General features: G+C 32.7%; 1 protein-coding gene across 1 annotated transcript in view; it reads left to right on the top strand.

The window, feature by feature from the left end:
* DGKB (diacylglycerol kinase beta) overlaps nucleotides 1-10,250 on the top strand; it is a 358,914-nt gene extending 348,664 nt beyond the window's left edge. The window contains exon 24 of the mRNA XM_082754883.1: nucleotides 9,806-10,250. Coding sequence (XP_082611009.1) covers nucleotides 9,806-9,913 — 108 coding nt within the window. The 3' untranslated portion in view covers nucleotides 9,914-10,250. The remainder of the gene's footprint in view (nucleotides 1-9,805) is intronic.
* The last annotated feature ends 4,366 nt before the right edge of the window (nucleotides 10,251-14,616 follow it).

The following is a 14,616-nucleotide window of genomic DNA, read 5'->3' as shown; positions in this document are numbered from 1 at the left end:
TTTTATAGTCTCTTGCTGTATTGCTGAGTAAGAATCAATGTGAGTTTTGATGCTAATATGCACAAGTAATTAATTATGCTTTAGAAACTAAGGCATATTTTCCATTTTAGAGTGTAAGAGTTCATGAGTTCATATCAAGAACGTTTTATTTAAAGCTGAAGCCTTGACTATGCTGATTGAATTATGCAACAGAAATAATAATTAAAAATTCCTTGCAATTTAAAAAAGTGAAAACTCTTCTACTATCATAGAGCATTTCAATGCCCACATGTATCAAGTGAGGGCAACTAAGCAGGAAAGAGAACTCTGTTCCTCCAGATAGGAAGGATCTTGTTCAGAGCTGTTTCTTTGAGGAACTCCAGTTGTTCAGTTCAGCTGAGTGGATAATGCAAGAAAGATAGAACAGAGAACTCTCCCTGGTCATCTGTTTCCAATATATTATAGAGTGTAACCAAGCAGTTCCAGATGTTGAAGAACGAGCTTTTCACTGTTGTATACAGTCACAGTAATGTGTTTTATGTGCAATATTACTAATTTTTACTTAAGAAAACCTGTGTTTTTAGGTAGATGAGTTACTATCACCTTACAGTTTGTAAGTTTGATGAACCAGTAATGTAACAAGAAAGTGTCCCGCTACAGAAAGGAGTAATTCTCCAAACCTGGGTCCTGGATCACTTTCATGATCTTCATCTATAGTAAAGGCAACATGAAAAGGTAAAAGGGAACACCTTCAGTAAAGTGCTAACAGGCTTGGGAGCTGATAAAGTATAGAATAGGATGAAAGTAAAGGGTTATGATAGTCCATGTTTGCTGATATTCTGTAGTGAACAGCAGGGAGCATGCCTAAAATCTAATTCTGTATGGTAAGCTCTCAGATACTGCAATGAGAGGGAAACCATGTGAATGCACAGTATGTGAAGGCAAAACAGTGGGAATTTTGAGGTTTATTCCAAAAAAACTTTTGGAATTAAGAGATATCATTATCATTACTTCTTCTACAGCAATGGCTCAGTGCAGAGCAACAGTACTCTATCCAGCATTTACTTTGAGAAAAAGATGTAATTTTTCAGTTGCCAGACTACAGAAGAGAACTTATGGAAGGATGCTGGCAATAACATGTGCTTTTTTTCATCTTGATTGCTTGCTCTGTACAAAATCCCTGCTATCTGATTGATAATGCTAGCAGAAGCTGCCTGCATGATAGAGGACAAGCCTGGAAAAAGAGACAGTTCGTACATTTCAATTACTGCCTTAAGGAAACAGAAAATTATTACTGATAATTACTGCTGTCCAATTAAAGTAACCTTTTCAAGGGGGATTGAAATGGCATATACTTTCTTGTGGACCCTGTCCTTTTTGCTGTATCATCACTAAGAGAATATGCTTTGTGTTACATATGAAAACGCCACTGTAAAATTTATTTATTTATCGAGAGAACAGATTTGTCTATTATACAGCACTACTATGAATTTAGATATAGAATAATTGTTATATTATTCATTTTACATGGAAAAAAAAAATAAATGTTTGTTTTGTCTGTTGAGGAACTGGATGTATTTATCTACCCTGCTCTGTTTTCTACATCTCACAAAATTAAAAACAGGTATAGACCCAACTCTTCTCTCTACACTAATTCTATGTTAAAGTTTTTTCTTGAAGTTCTTTACAAAGTACTAGGAATTGCTCCTGACACAATGCCAAAGATAGATGTTAGCCTTCTTTCAACTGGGGTTTAAGATTTGATTTCCAAGGGGTCTTTGGAAGGCATCTATTTGATCACATAAGTACAAGGATGATTTCTTGTGGTGTATATCCAAAACTGGAGTCTGAAAAAAATATAAAATCAAAAATAATTCTTATGTGTATCCAGCTATGTAGCCAATTATTTGAGCCTGCAAGATCTCAAATTTCAGAAAAAATAAAAATATAATAAATGATGAGACCAATATGAGAATCATAAGTTTTTATCTTCTCTAGAAACAAGACTGCATAAAAAAATTGCTTGCAGGTAATTTCCTCATCAAATTACCTGCAAGCAAATGATTAATGACCAGCTTTTAAATGGAAAATAACTAGATCAGATTAAGAAATCCATGTGTTTTGTTGCTTAGGAGACATATAAGAGTTTGCAGTTTGTTTTTCCTCTTAGAAAAATTCTTTCCATAGCTCTTGCAAGGGCCTGAGGACAATATATAAAGATGATGGTATTTATACACATAGCATTGTGACATGGGAGGGACATTCGTATGCTTCACATCAGGATGCTGAAGGAAGGCAGTTATTAGTTTGCTAGATGTGTTATTTTAAGGCTACTGTCCCCACACAGTAGATATAGTGAGATAGATAGACCATCTCAGTAGTTCTATGTACATCAATTAGATCATGTATGGCAGTTAGGTAAGACAGATGAGCTTCAGCTTTTTGATTCTTGGGTGCTCTAGACCATTCAGCTACCGTTGAAAAAAGGCTGCTCTCTCTCCCCCTCCAACTGTGCTTTAGAAAGCTGAAATAACACAGTTTTGGCATGGTGACCTCAGGAATTTCATTGTCATTTAGATTCAGTAGCTTTAGGGACTAACCTAAAAAAAATTACAGAGCCCAAGTGAAAAAGAAATTCATACAATCAGCATGTATTTAATCAACCTTGCCCAAAGGTATACGTGGTTAAACAGAACTCAGAAGTCTTAAAGAACTTAGAAGTCCTTTTCTGTTTCTCCTTCAGATTTTGGTACAAGTGAGGGGCATTTTGTAAATGATTAATCAAAAAATCAGGTTCAACTTGATCAAAATTCTCCTTCTATATTCTATTACATTCTGCTATGCAGATTAAAGAAGGTAAGCTCTGTATCCAGTCCTGTTATGTATGAAATGCAGGCTGCAAATGCAGGCTTGGAAGTTTATTTCCATTGAAGAAATCAGTAACTCTATCTTTGCTACTTCTTCTCTTTTTCCTTCTCATGCACAGAGACCACGTTCCCCCAAAATGATTGCATGGGCTCAAAAAAAAAATAAAAAATTATATATATATAATCAGAATCACTGCATATATATATATATATATATATATATAATGGAATATATGGAATTATTGTATTTCAATATATATATCTGGAATATATAGTGATTCTCCAGAAGCTGTGATCTGTGATTTTTCATTCCTGTGATCACTTTTAGTACTAAAGAAGTTGCCGCATGCATCTTTTATTATCTAATCTTACACGCGCACCTAACATCCCTAAAAGGCAATTCTATAAGTTCTGTTAATATTTAAAAATTTGAGTGGCCCCAGTCTAAACATCTAATAAACATCCAGAGTCAATTCAATATTTCGAACACATGCAGACATCAGTATCTGACAAAGTCACTCTGCTCTGGTATAATAAGATGCAGAATCTGAACATCAAATTGTATTATTTTTATGTTTTGTTGTTTGTTTGTTTGTTTGTTTTTTATGTACAAGAATCTTTAGGAGAAGGAAGGATGATAATGTTAATATTATGTTAAACATCTCGTCTGATTAGCTGAGGAGGAAATTCTATCAGAGCTCTCCCAGACAAATATAGAAACATGAAAGATATCTATGGTTTCACCTGATCTCCAAACAGGTCACTAATAGTAATGAAACTTCAGAGATTCTCAAGTTAATTCAATAAACTTCTAGCTTTAGCCATCAGGATTTTATATATATATATATATTTTTTTAAGTGATCTTTCAATTTAGCTACATAATGTATTAGCATTGTTTTGAAAAATCTATAAGAATTTTAGATTAATTAATTCATCTTAATTAGAAATAACTGTGATTTTAGTTCTTTCATCTATTCATGACTTGGTTGGCATCTTATCTGAAAGAGTGTAAAGCTGCTAGCAACATTAGACTAAATAAAATAGAAGACAGAAATGTCTATAAAAGATGTAAGAGTACTGCCAAATAAAGGAATGGTAATCCATAGTCAAAGCCCACCTGATAGATTGCCAGATTGTTTCGTAAACATCTCAAGTGCTTGCATTTAACAGTATTTTTAAAAATTATTTACTGATAGGGAAAACTTGTAAGAAACCATTTAATAATGGAACTCAGAAATTATATTTTGAAATATAATTATAATTTTGAAATATTATAATCTTGTATGCACCTTAAAAATAAGGATTGGAGGACTGGATATTTTCTTTCTAGCCTTTCCTTTAGATATGTGATGAGCATGAGGACTTAGTGAAGTCCTACTTTTGTATTTAAATCCAAAGAGAAAGAAGAACAAAATATGTTTAATCATATTTGTGATATGCCAGGGCTGGGTGAAGAAAAATGAGACAGTCACAGATTTGTTTTATGTAGATCCATTGGCTCCAAAACTCCATAAATGGCATGAAGAAGTTGCAGCTGTTTTCTAGACTCTTGGTCTGTAACGTATCCTCTTTCCATGTCACGGAATGTTTTTGTTTTGTTCCATTTTGTTTTTTTGTTAACATGGGAAATTAAACTTTTGTGTCTGCTTCTTTCGAGCAAAGAGGAACTGGATCCTAGATATGGTGGCTGGTGTTTGTAGAATGTTGTATAATAACTACACGAGTATAGTTATTCCCATAAATGGAAGTCAATTGCTAGAAAAAACAAGTTTTGGGTGTTATATTGAAATCCTACATTTTCCCTCTTTTGAACAACAGTGTGCATACTTTTGAAGCCAGAGTGGTTTATTGAGCTTCTAACACTTTATCATGCAGTTGAGCATTATTTTTTGTACTCACAGGTACACTGCACATTAATTAGTTTTGTTTACCTATGCATTTTTTTCTTAATTTCACAACAGTAGTTTTTGTAATTGACAAAGCAATTTACTGCATGTGTGCTTTCTGCACCCCAGACAAATACTCTAGCATGTAATGCACCTTTCTTTCCAGTTCAGATTGTTAAGAAAAGAATTAGTTGTGACTAATTGCCAATTAATTTGCAGTGGTTTCAGGGAGGAGGGAGGAAAAAAAACAATTGCACCTACTAATTAAAATTTGAAATATTCCAAAGTGTCATCTTTAGGTGTCTGTGGAATACATAATTTCCATTTTAGTTCTGCACTAGATCTGTAACAACCCTGAGTTTGACAGCTCTATTAATTTAAAACCTCAGTGATACCTATTAGTACAAAACATGAAAAAAATGCCATTAATCATTTATTTTAATTCTGCAGCTCTGTCATTTTCTCAGTATGTTTAAAAATTATGATGACAACATAATGTTTTCCAATCTACCTGTGTGAAGGGGAAACGGATCACACTACTTAGGAGAGAGACTAGAGTATATTATTAGAGCGTAATTAATGCCAAACTGATTAGATTTGATTGCACTTTGCACAATAATATTGTTAAGAAATTTATTTAAAAGATATATTGCATAATGCTATATTTAAAACAACTGGTCTAGACCTGAGTGATTTGACCAAAATGCCACATAATGCAAATAACAGGTTAATTATTATAGCACTGCTTACATTCTGTACATCTTAGTCATCCAGTACAGCCCTCGATCACCTATGAGAAGATAAAAGTGTTTACCATTTCTGTGACATAGAAGTGTCCTATTTCCTGTAAGGAAAGAAGCAAATGTGCATCAAAACTGGGAGAACCTTCATACCCTCAAAACTATCAACAGCCAGACCCTGATGATAACAAGGAACAAAGTGACCATAAACTAGCAGGTCCAAGCTGAAAAGGAGGTTTTTGTTTTGTTTTGTTTTGTTTGTTTCTTTTCCCCCCTCTATCCTTAAAACACAGTGTTCTTTTATTTAATATTAATTGAAATATTACAAGCAGGGCTGACTTTGTCCACCTTTGGTTATCTATTCTCATTTAGCATTGTAGTTAGCACTTGCATGTATAGCAGTACATTCTGTGTTAACAGTAAGCATTTAGGCATTCTGTGAAACCAGTACATAGTGTAGAAATACCAACATATAAGCAAAATAGACTGACCATGAGATTGCCATTACACTAAAATTATTGATGGTCACTTCATTTTTTTCAGTGGATTCATTTTGTTAATGTAACTTCAAGGCATATTTTGAGACTCTGACCTGAAACAAATAAATTTCTAGTTTATGCATTTATAAATATCTTTAATATAACAAATTCTGGCTTCTCCTTTATCAGATTTTTTTTTTTTTATCTATGAAGAGGGAGCGATTATTAAATTAATAACTCTTATTTTAAGATTTATGCTCTTTGTAAATGGATCTTTTGTCCCTTCCCATGAAATGGACACACTTTTTAATGCTAGAAAGACAATTTTGAAATTGCAAATGCAATATTTTTTTCTGCTAGGCCTATTTACTAGATAAGTCTTTTACATTTCTAGTCTTTTTACATTTATTTTACATTTAGTAAATTTTTACATTTACTAGATAGTCTTTTACATTTCTGTGATTGTGAACTCAAAGGCTAAAATCATGGCTACAGTTAGTGAATGAGAGTTTTGCCAGTGCCATTTTGCCACTCAAGCCATTCCAACAGCTTGAGATTAGCCCATAATGTATATACAGCTTTCGACAACAACAAAAATAATAGCCACTTGTGCTTTTTTGCTTTCATTCTAAATGAAATTGCTTTTCCAAAGTTTTTTGGTTTTTGTTTGTACTTTTAATTAAATTTCTTACAAATATGCCGAATAGAAGCTTTTTCTTGCATTCTTTCCTCTAGTCAGTTCCCTAATTTATGTTTAAAATGTCCTCCATACTTGCTGTAAGTCATTCTATATTTTCAATAAACCAGAGTACATTATATCAAAAAATATTTTCCAGTATTTGTTACTAGTTTGCATGAGTTTGTCTGTCAGGGTATCATTAGTTACTAAAAATGTCAGGTTTGATTTTGTTTGTTTTCCTGACCAATCACTTTTTGTCTATTTCTTGTCTGTTTGTGAGGAAATCAGAGATTCACCTTGGAAAAATGAAAAAGAAGAAAAAAAAAAAAAGTGGGTCTTATTGAAAGGTTTTAAAATTGTGTTTCTAATACAAAAGACATGACGTTTTTTTTGCTGAAGGGGAGAGAAAAAGCAAATAGTAGAAGTTAGTCTTCAGACACTAGGCACGCAGAATTTATACACAGATAGTGATTTATTTTTTTGATTTTTTTTTTTCAGTTTTTAACTTTTTACATCTTTCCAGGACCAGATCATCACCTTGGATGCCTATAATTATTATTATTATTTTCTGTCCATTTTAGTCTCTGTAGACCCTCTGAGTGTTCAGTCCTACTTTGACCCAATACGCTGTTGCCCTTTCTGAGACCCTTAGTGATCTTGAAGTGTTTGATTTCATTTGTCATTGACATAGCAGCAACTTTGGCGATGTTGCCAGTATGCAAACAGAAGAAGCAACAATTCTAGGACAGAAACGCAGTGACTAAAAGTCTTGAGAAAGGCAAAGTTAGTAGATTTCAGGCAACGTAGTGCAATGGTTCAGTCTGTATTGTATTGATCTCTTTTTATGACCCATATACATGTATATACATATGTGTATATATATTTCATTGGGAAAATAAAAAATCAAAGGTTATCATTGTTAACCAGTGCAGTAGTAACTTACATTACCATGAACATGTTAAAAACTTACTTTAAGTTACCATTTTACTTTTTTAGATTCAGAATGTAAAGTATATTTTATGCCACTGGAATTGTGCCAATTTACAACAGTTGAAAATATGTCTTAGAGAAATGCATGTAGGACACCATCCTCATGCGCATGAGTGGTTAATCATGTTCAGGCGTCTTAGCTGATCTCAGCTGATAGGATAAAACATACTGAAGAGGTCATGTTCTCTGAAACAGATGGCTCAAGCCAAAAAAGAACATTACAAATGATAAATATTTTCTCAAGATGTAATTGCATTCACCCTCAACAACATTGAACAGCCCCAGTCCAACATGCAATCTGTATGGTTTCTCAGGAATAACTCACCTCTTCATACAAAAGCCATCTTTTGAGGTTTGCTCTTTTATTCATTTTAAGATGGAATTATTATGATTTACCTCTGAAATGAAATTCTGAGAACGTTCCTACTGCATCATCATGGCTGAATCTTGTAATATACTGAACCCTCATGACTCTCCTAAAATTCACTCACTGCAGCTGCAGATTACTTTATGTATTGATTCTCAGGATCAGGTTGATGTCATCACTATTCCTGAGACCCAAAATATGTTTTATGAAGCATGTGAAAGCTACAGAAATCCTTGAGGCAGTTTTCCATCAGCTGGTATAAAGTGACATTAATGGAATAATGCCAACTTATCCGAACTACAGATTTGGCTTCCAAAGTGGTGCCTGAAGCAGAATTTCATGTGAGAAAATATGTTGATGCCAGTCTTTGAAAGCAGTAGTTATTTTCTGTGTGAAAGTAATATAAAATTAAAAAAAAAAAAAAAAGAAATAAAATAAAATTATACTACATTTAATACTAATGAACAATGTTGACAAGAAGAGGTCACCTATGAAATTTGAGATTAATGAACTAAGGTGACAGGGAAATGAACATTTGGAGAATTAAAGTAAGTCTCTAATAGAGTTAAACCCAAAACATTTTGTTGGGATTTTTATGTTTCTGTCTCTTTTATATAGTAAAGTAACTTTCCACCACAAGAAACGTCCTGATCTATATTTTAATGAGACTTTCCACGTGACATACATTTTTTGTTTTATTACTGTTAGTGAATGACAAGTGAAGGATATTCATTTAAACTTGAAAATGTCAGGTATGCACTTTAAGAGATATATTTTTCCAGTTTTTAATGAGGTGGTGTTTCTTTTTGAAAGAAATACCTATCTCTGATGTGGGTACTATGCAGATGACAACTGATATTTAATAAGTGATGGTTCTTGTATTAGTCGTAGTTCACTAAAGAAAATGTCTCGGATTGCTTTTGAAAAACTCCTAGCGTCACTAGCCCAAAGGCAAGATGTGACCTTTTTATTACATAATGAGAATCATTTATTATCTTACAATGTATCTTAAAGTCACAGACAAAATGCCACTTTGATAATTGCTTTCAATTAGCTTTGAGCATAGCATACATTCATAAAATGTCTTCTCTAATTTAGACTTGAATTAGAGAAAATTGCAGACATAATCTACTTTAAGGTTGTCTCATTTAAGGTGATTCGTAGTTTTATATCAAAGAAATCAAAACGGGTCACTTTAGAGCAGTCTTGCAAAGTGTTTTAAATAGGCTTTTCAATATTTGAGTCTATTCTATTAACAATTAATTAACAAATTGGAATGCTAGTTAATCTTTTTTGACCTTTTTTGTGTGTTAACTTTTGACTTTCATTCATAGTGGCTATTTTGAAATTAAACAGTATCCTGTGTTAGAAGAGAGGTACAGTTTGATTAGATGTATAAACAAAACATACAAAGATACAGTTTCTATCTTAGTAAAAAGCAATGACTTGGTCTGCCAGCACATATGTCCTTTCCAGCTTTTAAATTCTTATTAATCTTGTAAACATGTAAAATATTCAACAGCAAGCAATAAATTCCACAGTCAAGAAGTAAGGTGATATATTGGCATGTATTTTATTGTGTATGATTTTTAATATTGATTGCATGTATAATTTAAAGTATTTGTGGTAACGATTATACATACATTGGCTTACTGCACATGTATCATCATTCATAAAAATAAGGATATTTTCCCTTCTTTGATTAAATGAAAAAAGGTTGAAAATTACATATAAAGATAATTCAGGCATTTCAGATACTTGCATGTAGAAACTGAACTACCTCAATGGATAACTGATTTTCTTCTTTCTTCCCCCAGATAAAAATTACCCACAAGAACCAAGCCCCTATGTTGATGGGACCTCCTCCAAAAACTGGTCTTTTTTCTTCTATCATCAAAAGAACAAGGAACCACAGCAAAGAATAAGCCTGTGTAGTTTAGTTTTTAGAAAACCAATTAGCTTTGTTGGGCTTTGGAATATTTATGCTGGAAATCTTTCAAGAATTTCAGAATACATACTACTTGCAAAATCATGGATTTTGGTTTAACAGTTTCTGTGACTAAGCTAATGTAAAACTATGCTATTAGGAAAAAATAAATAAATAAATAAAAAGCACCAGTTTTGTAGGTATTTTGCATGAAGAAAGCAAATCTTTACATGAAGTGATACAATATTTTTTTTCTTGTTGTTGTTGCATGCAATATCATTTACTAATCTATGCGATAATTCTGCCATGAAATATAGGAAGGGAATGCCATGAATAATTTGATTTTCTCTCTATTCTATTTCTGTCTTCTTTTTTTTTTTTTTTTTTTTTTCTATTACAATGATCATATTCAATAAGTTCAACAGTATCCCTTGAATCAAACATCTTTATATCAATAACAAATTAGACCTGTTTCAGAGTAAAGTTTGTTACAGGTCTCATTAACCTGCACTTTTAGTTTATCATTTGTTTCTACCCTAAGAATATTTTTATTCAGATAAGTATTAAAATCTTATATCTTATTCTGATAACTCCTATGTATATGAGTAATTGTATCTGTTGAAATCTAACTCAATGTGTGCATTATTCAAATGATCGTGATTATTCGTGTGTAAGTTTTAGCAAGACTGGAAATCAATGGAAATTTGAGCAAAAACTATGTGGTTAAGGAGATCGTGCTAAGAATGAAGATGTTAATACTTGCAAAACCAAGCATTGGAGTTGTTTGTTGAAACATTAGAATTATCTTAATGAGTAATACATCACTGTAACATGGCAAACTTTAAATCGCTCTGTGTATCGACCGGTAGTATAGTGCATATGCACACAAATAACCAAAGCTCATGCCTAATAAAGTGCATTTCCCACCAAAGATTTAGTGAAGGATGCTTCAGAGAAATGGGTTAATGCATAATTAATCAAGCTCACTGGAGTAGATTCACTTCTGAAAATTTACAGTTCTTTTGATTATGTTGGCAATGTCCAGACAAATGTTGGGGTAGGAAAAAAACATTGAATTAATTGCAAATAAATACTCACTTTTCATTTGTTTCATAAGCTGATAGATATAGACACATACTCTAAATATTGACATTTATAGATACTTTAAATATTGGAAAATTAAACTTATCTAATTTTGTTTTTGTTATTATTTATACATCTGCTCTATCCATAATTTACTTGTCCTCTAAATTCATCTCTTAGGAAAGGATAAATTGTTATCTATTTCCCTTTTGTAGTCTGTTGTCTGGAATCAAATCATTTATTGTCATAAATTTTGTGGAGGCAGTTTTTCAAGTCTTTACTTTCTTAGCCCTCTGAGAGACTTCCTAACAGCTTAAAAATCATAAATCAGGGATTTGTCTGAGGATTGCACAACACTATCTAATGTTGAAGGGGAGTCCAAGAATGGCAACTTATTTTCAGTCTTGTATTTAAACAATCTTAATCAAAAATTTTGTGCAGTCTTAACATTGTTCTTCGTTCAGAGTGAGCTGCTTCTCTTCTCTGCATGCTTTAATGAAATTTCATCAAAAAAGAAAAAAAAAAAAACTTTGCTTGAAATCCATGATTTCCCATTTTTATCTAGATTTTAAAATGCTAACGATTTATTAAATCTATTTTTCTATTGATTCATCCTTCCATCAGAAAATAGTATTTCATCATCTTGTAGTGCACAGTATTGTGCATGTACTTAAATAAAGTTGATATCATTAGTTCCTCAGTGTAAGAATTCAACAGGGTCCTAATTTATATAATAGACATTGAAATGAAAGTCAGTGTATAGGTAAGGATTTTGTCTTTGAAATATATAATCAGTGTTTTGTAAACATTAGGAGGTAAATATTAAGTAATGTTATGTTCAGCATTAGGTAGAAAAATAAGAGGGCAATTATTTGCTAAAATTAAGATCTTGTAATTCCCCATTCTTGGGTCCAATGGTGTTGACAATTAGTTACCATATGAGTGAACTAATATTTTTCTTGTGCATTGCAAACACACATACAAAACACATTTGATGCACTTCTTGACTGCACATATAAATATAGAGTTAAAGATATGAGCAAAAAGGAGAAACCTGCTGACATAATATTGCATAAAGTGCACAGTGGTTTTATGAAATTATGGTTACAGGTGATATTTTCAGATAACTTGATATAGCATTTTCTACCAATGCTCCCTTTTTTTTTATTATTATTTTTCTTTGTGGCAAAAATGTGTTTAAGGACTATATATAATGTGTTCTCTATGATTATCTCATGAACATTGTAACTCTGAAAAAAAATAAAAACATATATAAGCTATTCTTTAATAATGTATGCAATTTTAAAAGTGCCAGTCTGAATAGCAAATTGATCATAACATGCTTTTCATATAAAGAGATGGGTTCATGTAATCACGATTACATGTAACTCTGACTAGATCTAGAAAGTGTAAATCAGATATGTTTGTCAGTGTGTGTCTAATTCTTACAGTAGCAAAATATAATGAAATAGCCATTTTATTACATACTGACACATTGCAACAGTAACATTCTTTCTTGTGTTTGTTTGTTTGTTTACAATGGCCTTTAACAATTTAAAACCATGATCAAGATGAACATGATGATGATGAATAGAATATCTTAGAGTACATAAAGCATAGTGTGAAAGGAAAATGCTTGATTTAGTGAAAGAGAACTTCCCTTCCTTGCTTCCTTCCTTTCTTCCTTCCTTCTTTTTCATTTCAGTGTGCACAGAATTAACATTGTGAAATTATATGGTCATATACAGTGAAGTGAAATACAGAAAATACGTACATGTATGTATCTTCATTCAGGTGAAATAAATGCAATGTTCTGAATCTTAAGAGTAGTAGCCCTAAACCTTCCACTGTTTACAATGGGACATTCTTTAAGGCCTCATTAATGACATTTTCAATATACATGGAAATTACAAAGACGTAGGAATTATACCTGACATTGAATTTGCAAATTTTTCCTCTTCCTACTAGAGTGTTGCATGTGGTCAATGTGCTGAAGAAAGAACATGATGTCTCCGAAAGAAATCTAAGTTGTGAAAGTGATTAGTATCACTCTCCCTTCACATGAGTTCCTGTTAAAAGTAGAGTTCAGTGCAGAGACAAATACATTATTGCTGCTTCTAGTACTTGTAAGATGTTTGCACACATATTGTCGCAATTATTTAATGCTAAGGGGTTTGATGTCATGGTTTGTGCTTGAGTGTGTATGTGTATATGCGAGCTACATCAGGTAGCATGCTAATATGCTCAGAACTTTGATGAGCTAAGAAGAACTTTGTTTCTGAAGCAGAAATAGATATTCTATAACATTGTCTCATTCTTATCAACTCTGTATTATTACATGTAAATCATAATAGTGATTACCTAATATTTAAAATTATCTAATGCAAATAAAGTCACCGAGTTCATCATGTTTCAAAATATCAGTGTAAGTAATACAGTCAAAGAATATCTGCATTCGATATTATTACTGTATGAAATGGAGAAAAAAAAGGGCATGTTTTAATACATAGGTTGTGTTGTTGCTGTTTTTGTTTGTTTGTTTTACTGAGACTGGAGATATTCAAACAGTTACAACAACATGACATATCAGTGAATAAGGATATTTTGTAATTTACTGCCTTCAATCCCAAACAAGCTCTGGGACTTGTAATTTTGACACAGACTATAGGGAGGCCAAGTCTTTCTGGAAGAGAAATACAGTATACCATCTCTCTGGAAAAGTCTGGAAAGAATGGCTGAAAATCTGGAGGGGGGTTGGGGAGGAATCAGACATAATTATCTTTAGGCAAGGAACCAGAGGAAGAGCAAAGAACTCTGCTGAGGAGTGACAAAACAGATTTGCAAAAAGGTTTAAAGCAGACCACAAAAATTGTAGTGTGGGGCCTGAGAGGCCAGATGAAGGCATTCAGGGCTAATGAGCATTGATGTGCCAAGGAAGTGAATTAATTACATTAACCTACTGTCCTATTCTACTTAGGGCTGAAGGACATGGATGTTTGTTTGTTTTGTTTTGTTTGTTTGTTTTTTGTTTGTTTGTTTGTTTGTTTGTTTTTTAATTCATGGGGTGAAAGGCTTGTGTTACGCCCAAGAGGAAGATAAAATACTGAGCCCTTCCAGTGAAGGGAGAAAGATTTGTGAGAGAAGGAAAGAACGGAAGGATGATGAAGAAAAAAGGTAAAGAATTTGCTAGGCTTTTGTTTATTCTAAATATTTGCATACACTGGAGAGAGAAGAGAGGGAGGGGGGGGGAAAAACAAACAAACAAACAAACAAACAAAAAAACACACACACACTTTTGCCCTTGCTGTTAAGTAACAGTTTTGCAAAGCTTCTAAGCAGTTAGATGGAAAATTAATAAATAAATAAATTTAGAAAGCTGAGATGTTTACAAGAAGCACTGCTCAATGTTTTATGCAAGAGTGGTGAAGAACATGCCTATCTCTTGTCAGATAATTGCTGCTTGTCTCTAGCTCTGTGAGGTTTGAAAGCATTTTGTTTTCCCTACACATAAGGAAGGAAACTTCTTGTGGTCCTGCTGAGGTGAGTAAAAGCCTTACTGTAGCTCTGGCTGGAGAATAAATCAAGCATAGATCAGATCTGGAAGCTGAATCTCTGTTA

The sequence above is a fragment of the Aythya marila genome (assembly GCF_965140915.1).
Source record: "Aythya marila genome assembly, chromosome: 2".
NCBI lineage: Eukaryota > Metazoa > Chordata > Aves > Anseriformes > Anatidae > Aythya > Aythya marila.
The sequence above is the reverse complement of the archived record's forward strand: the minus strand, read 5'-3'. Positions and strand labels throughout refer to the sequence as shown.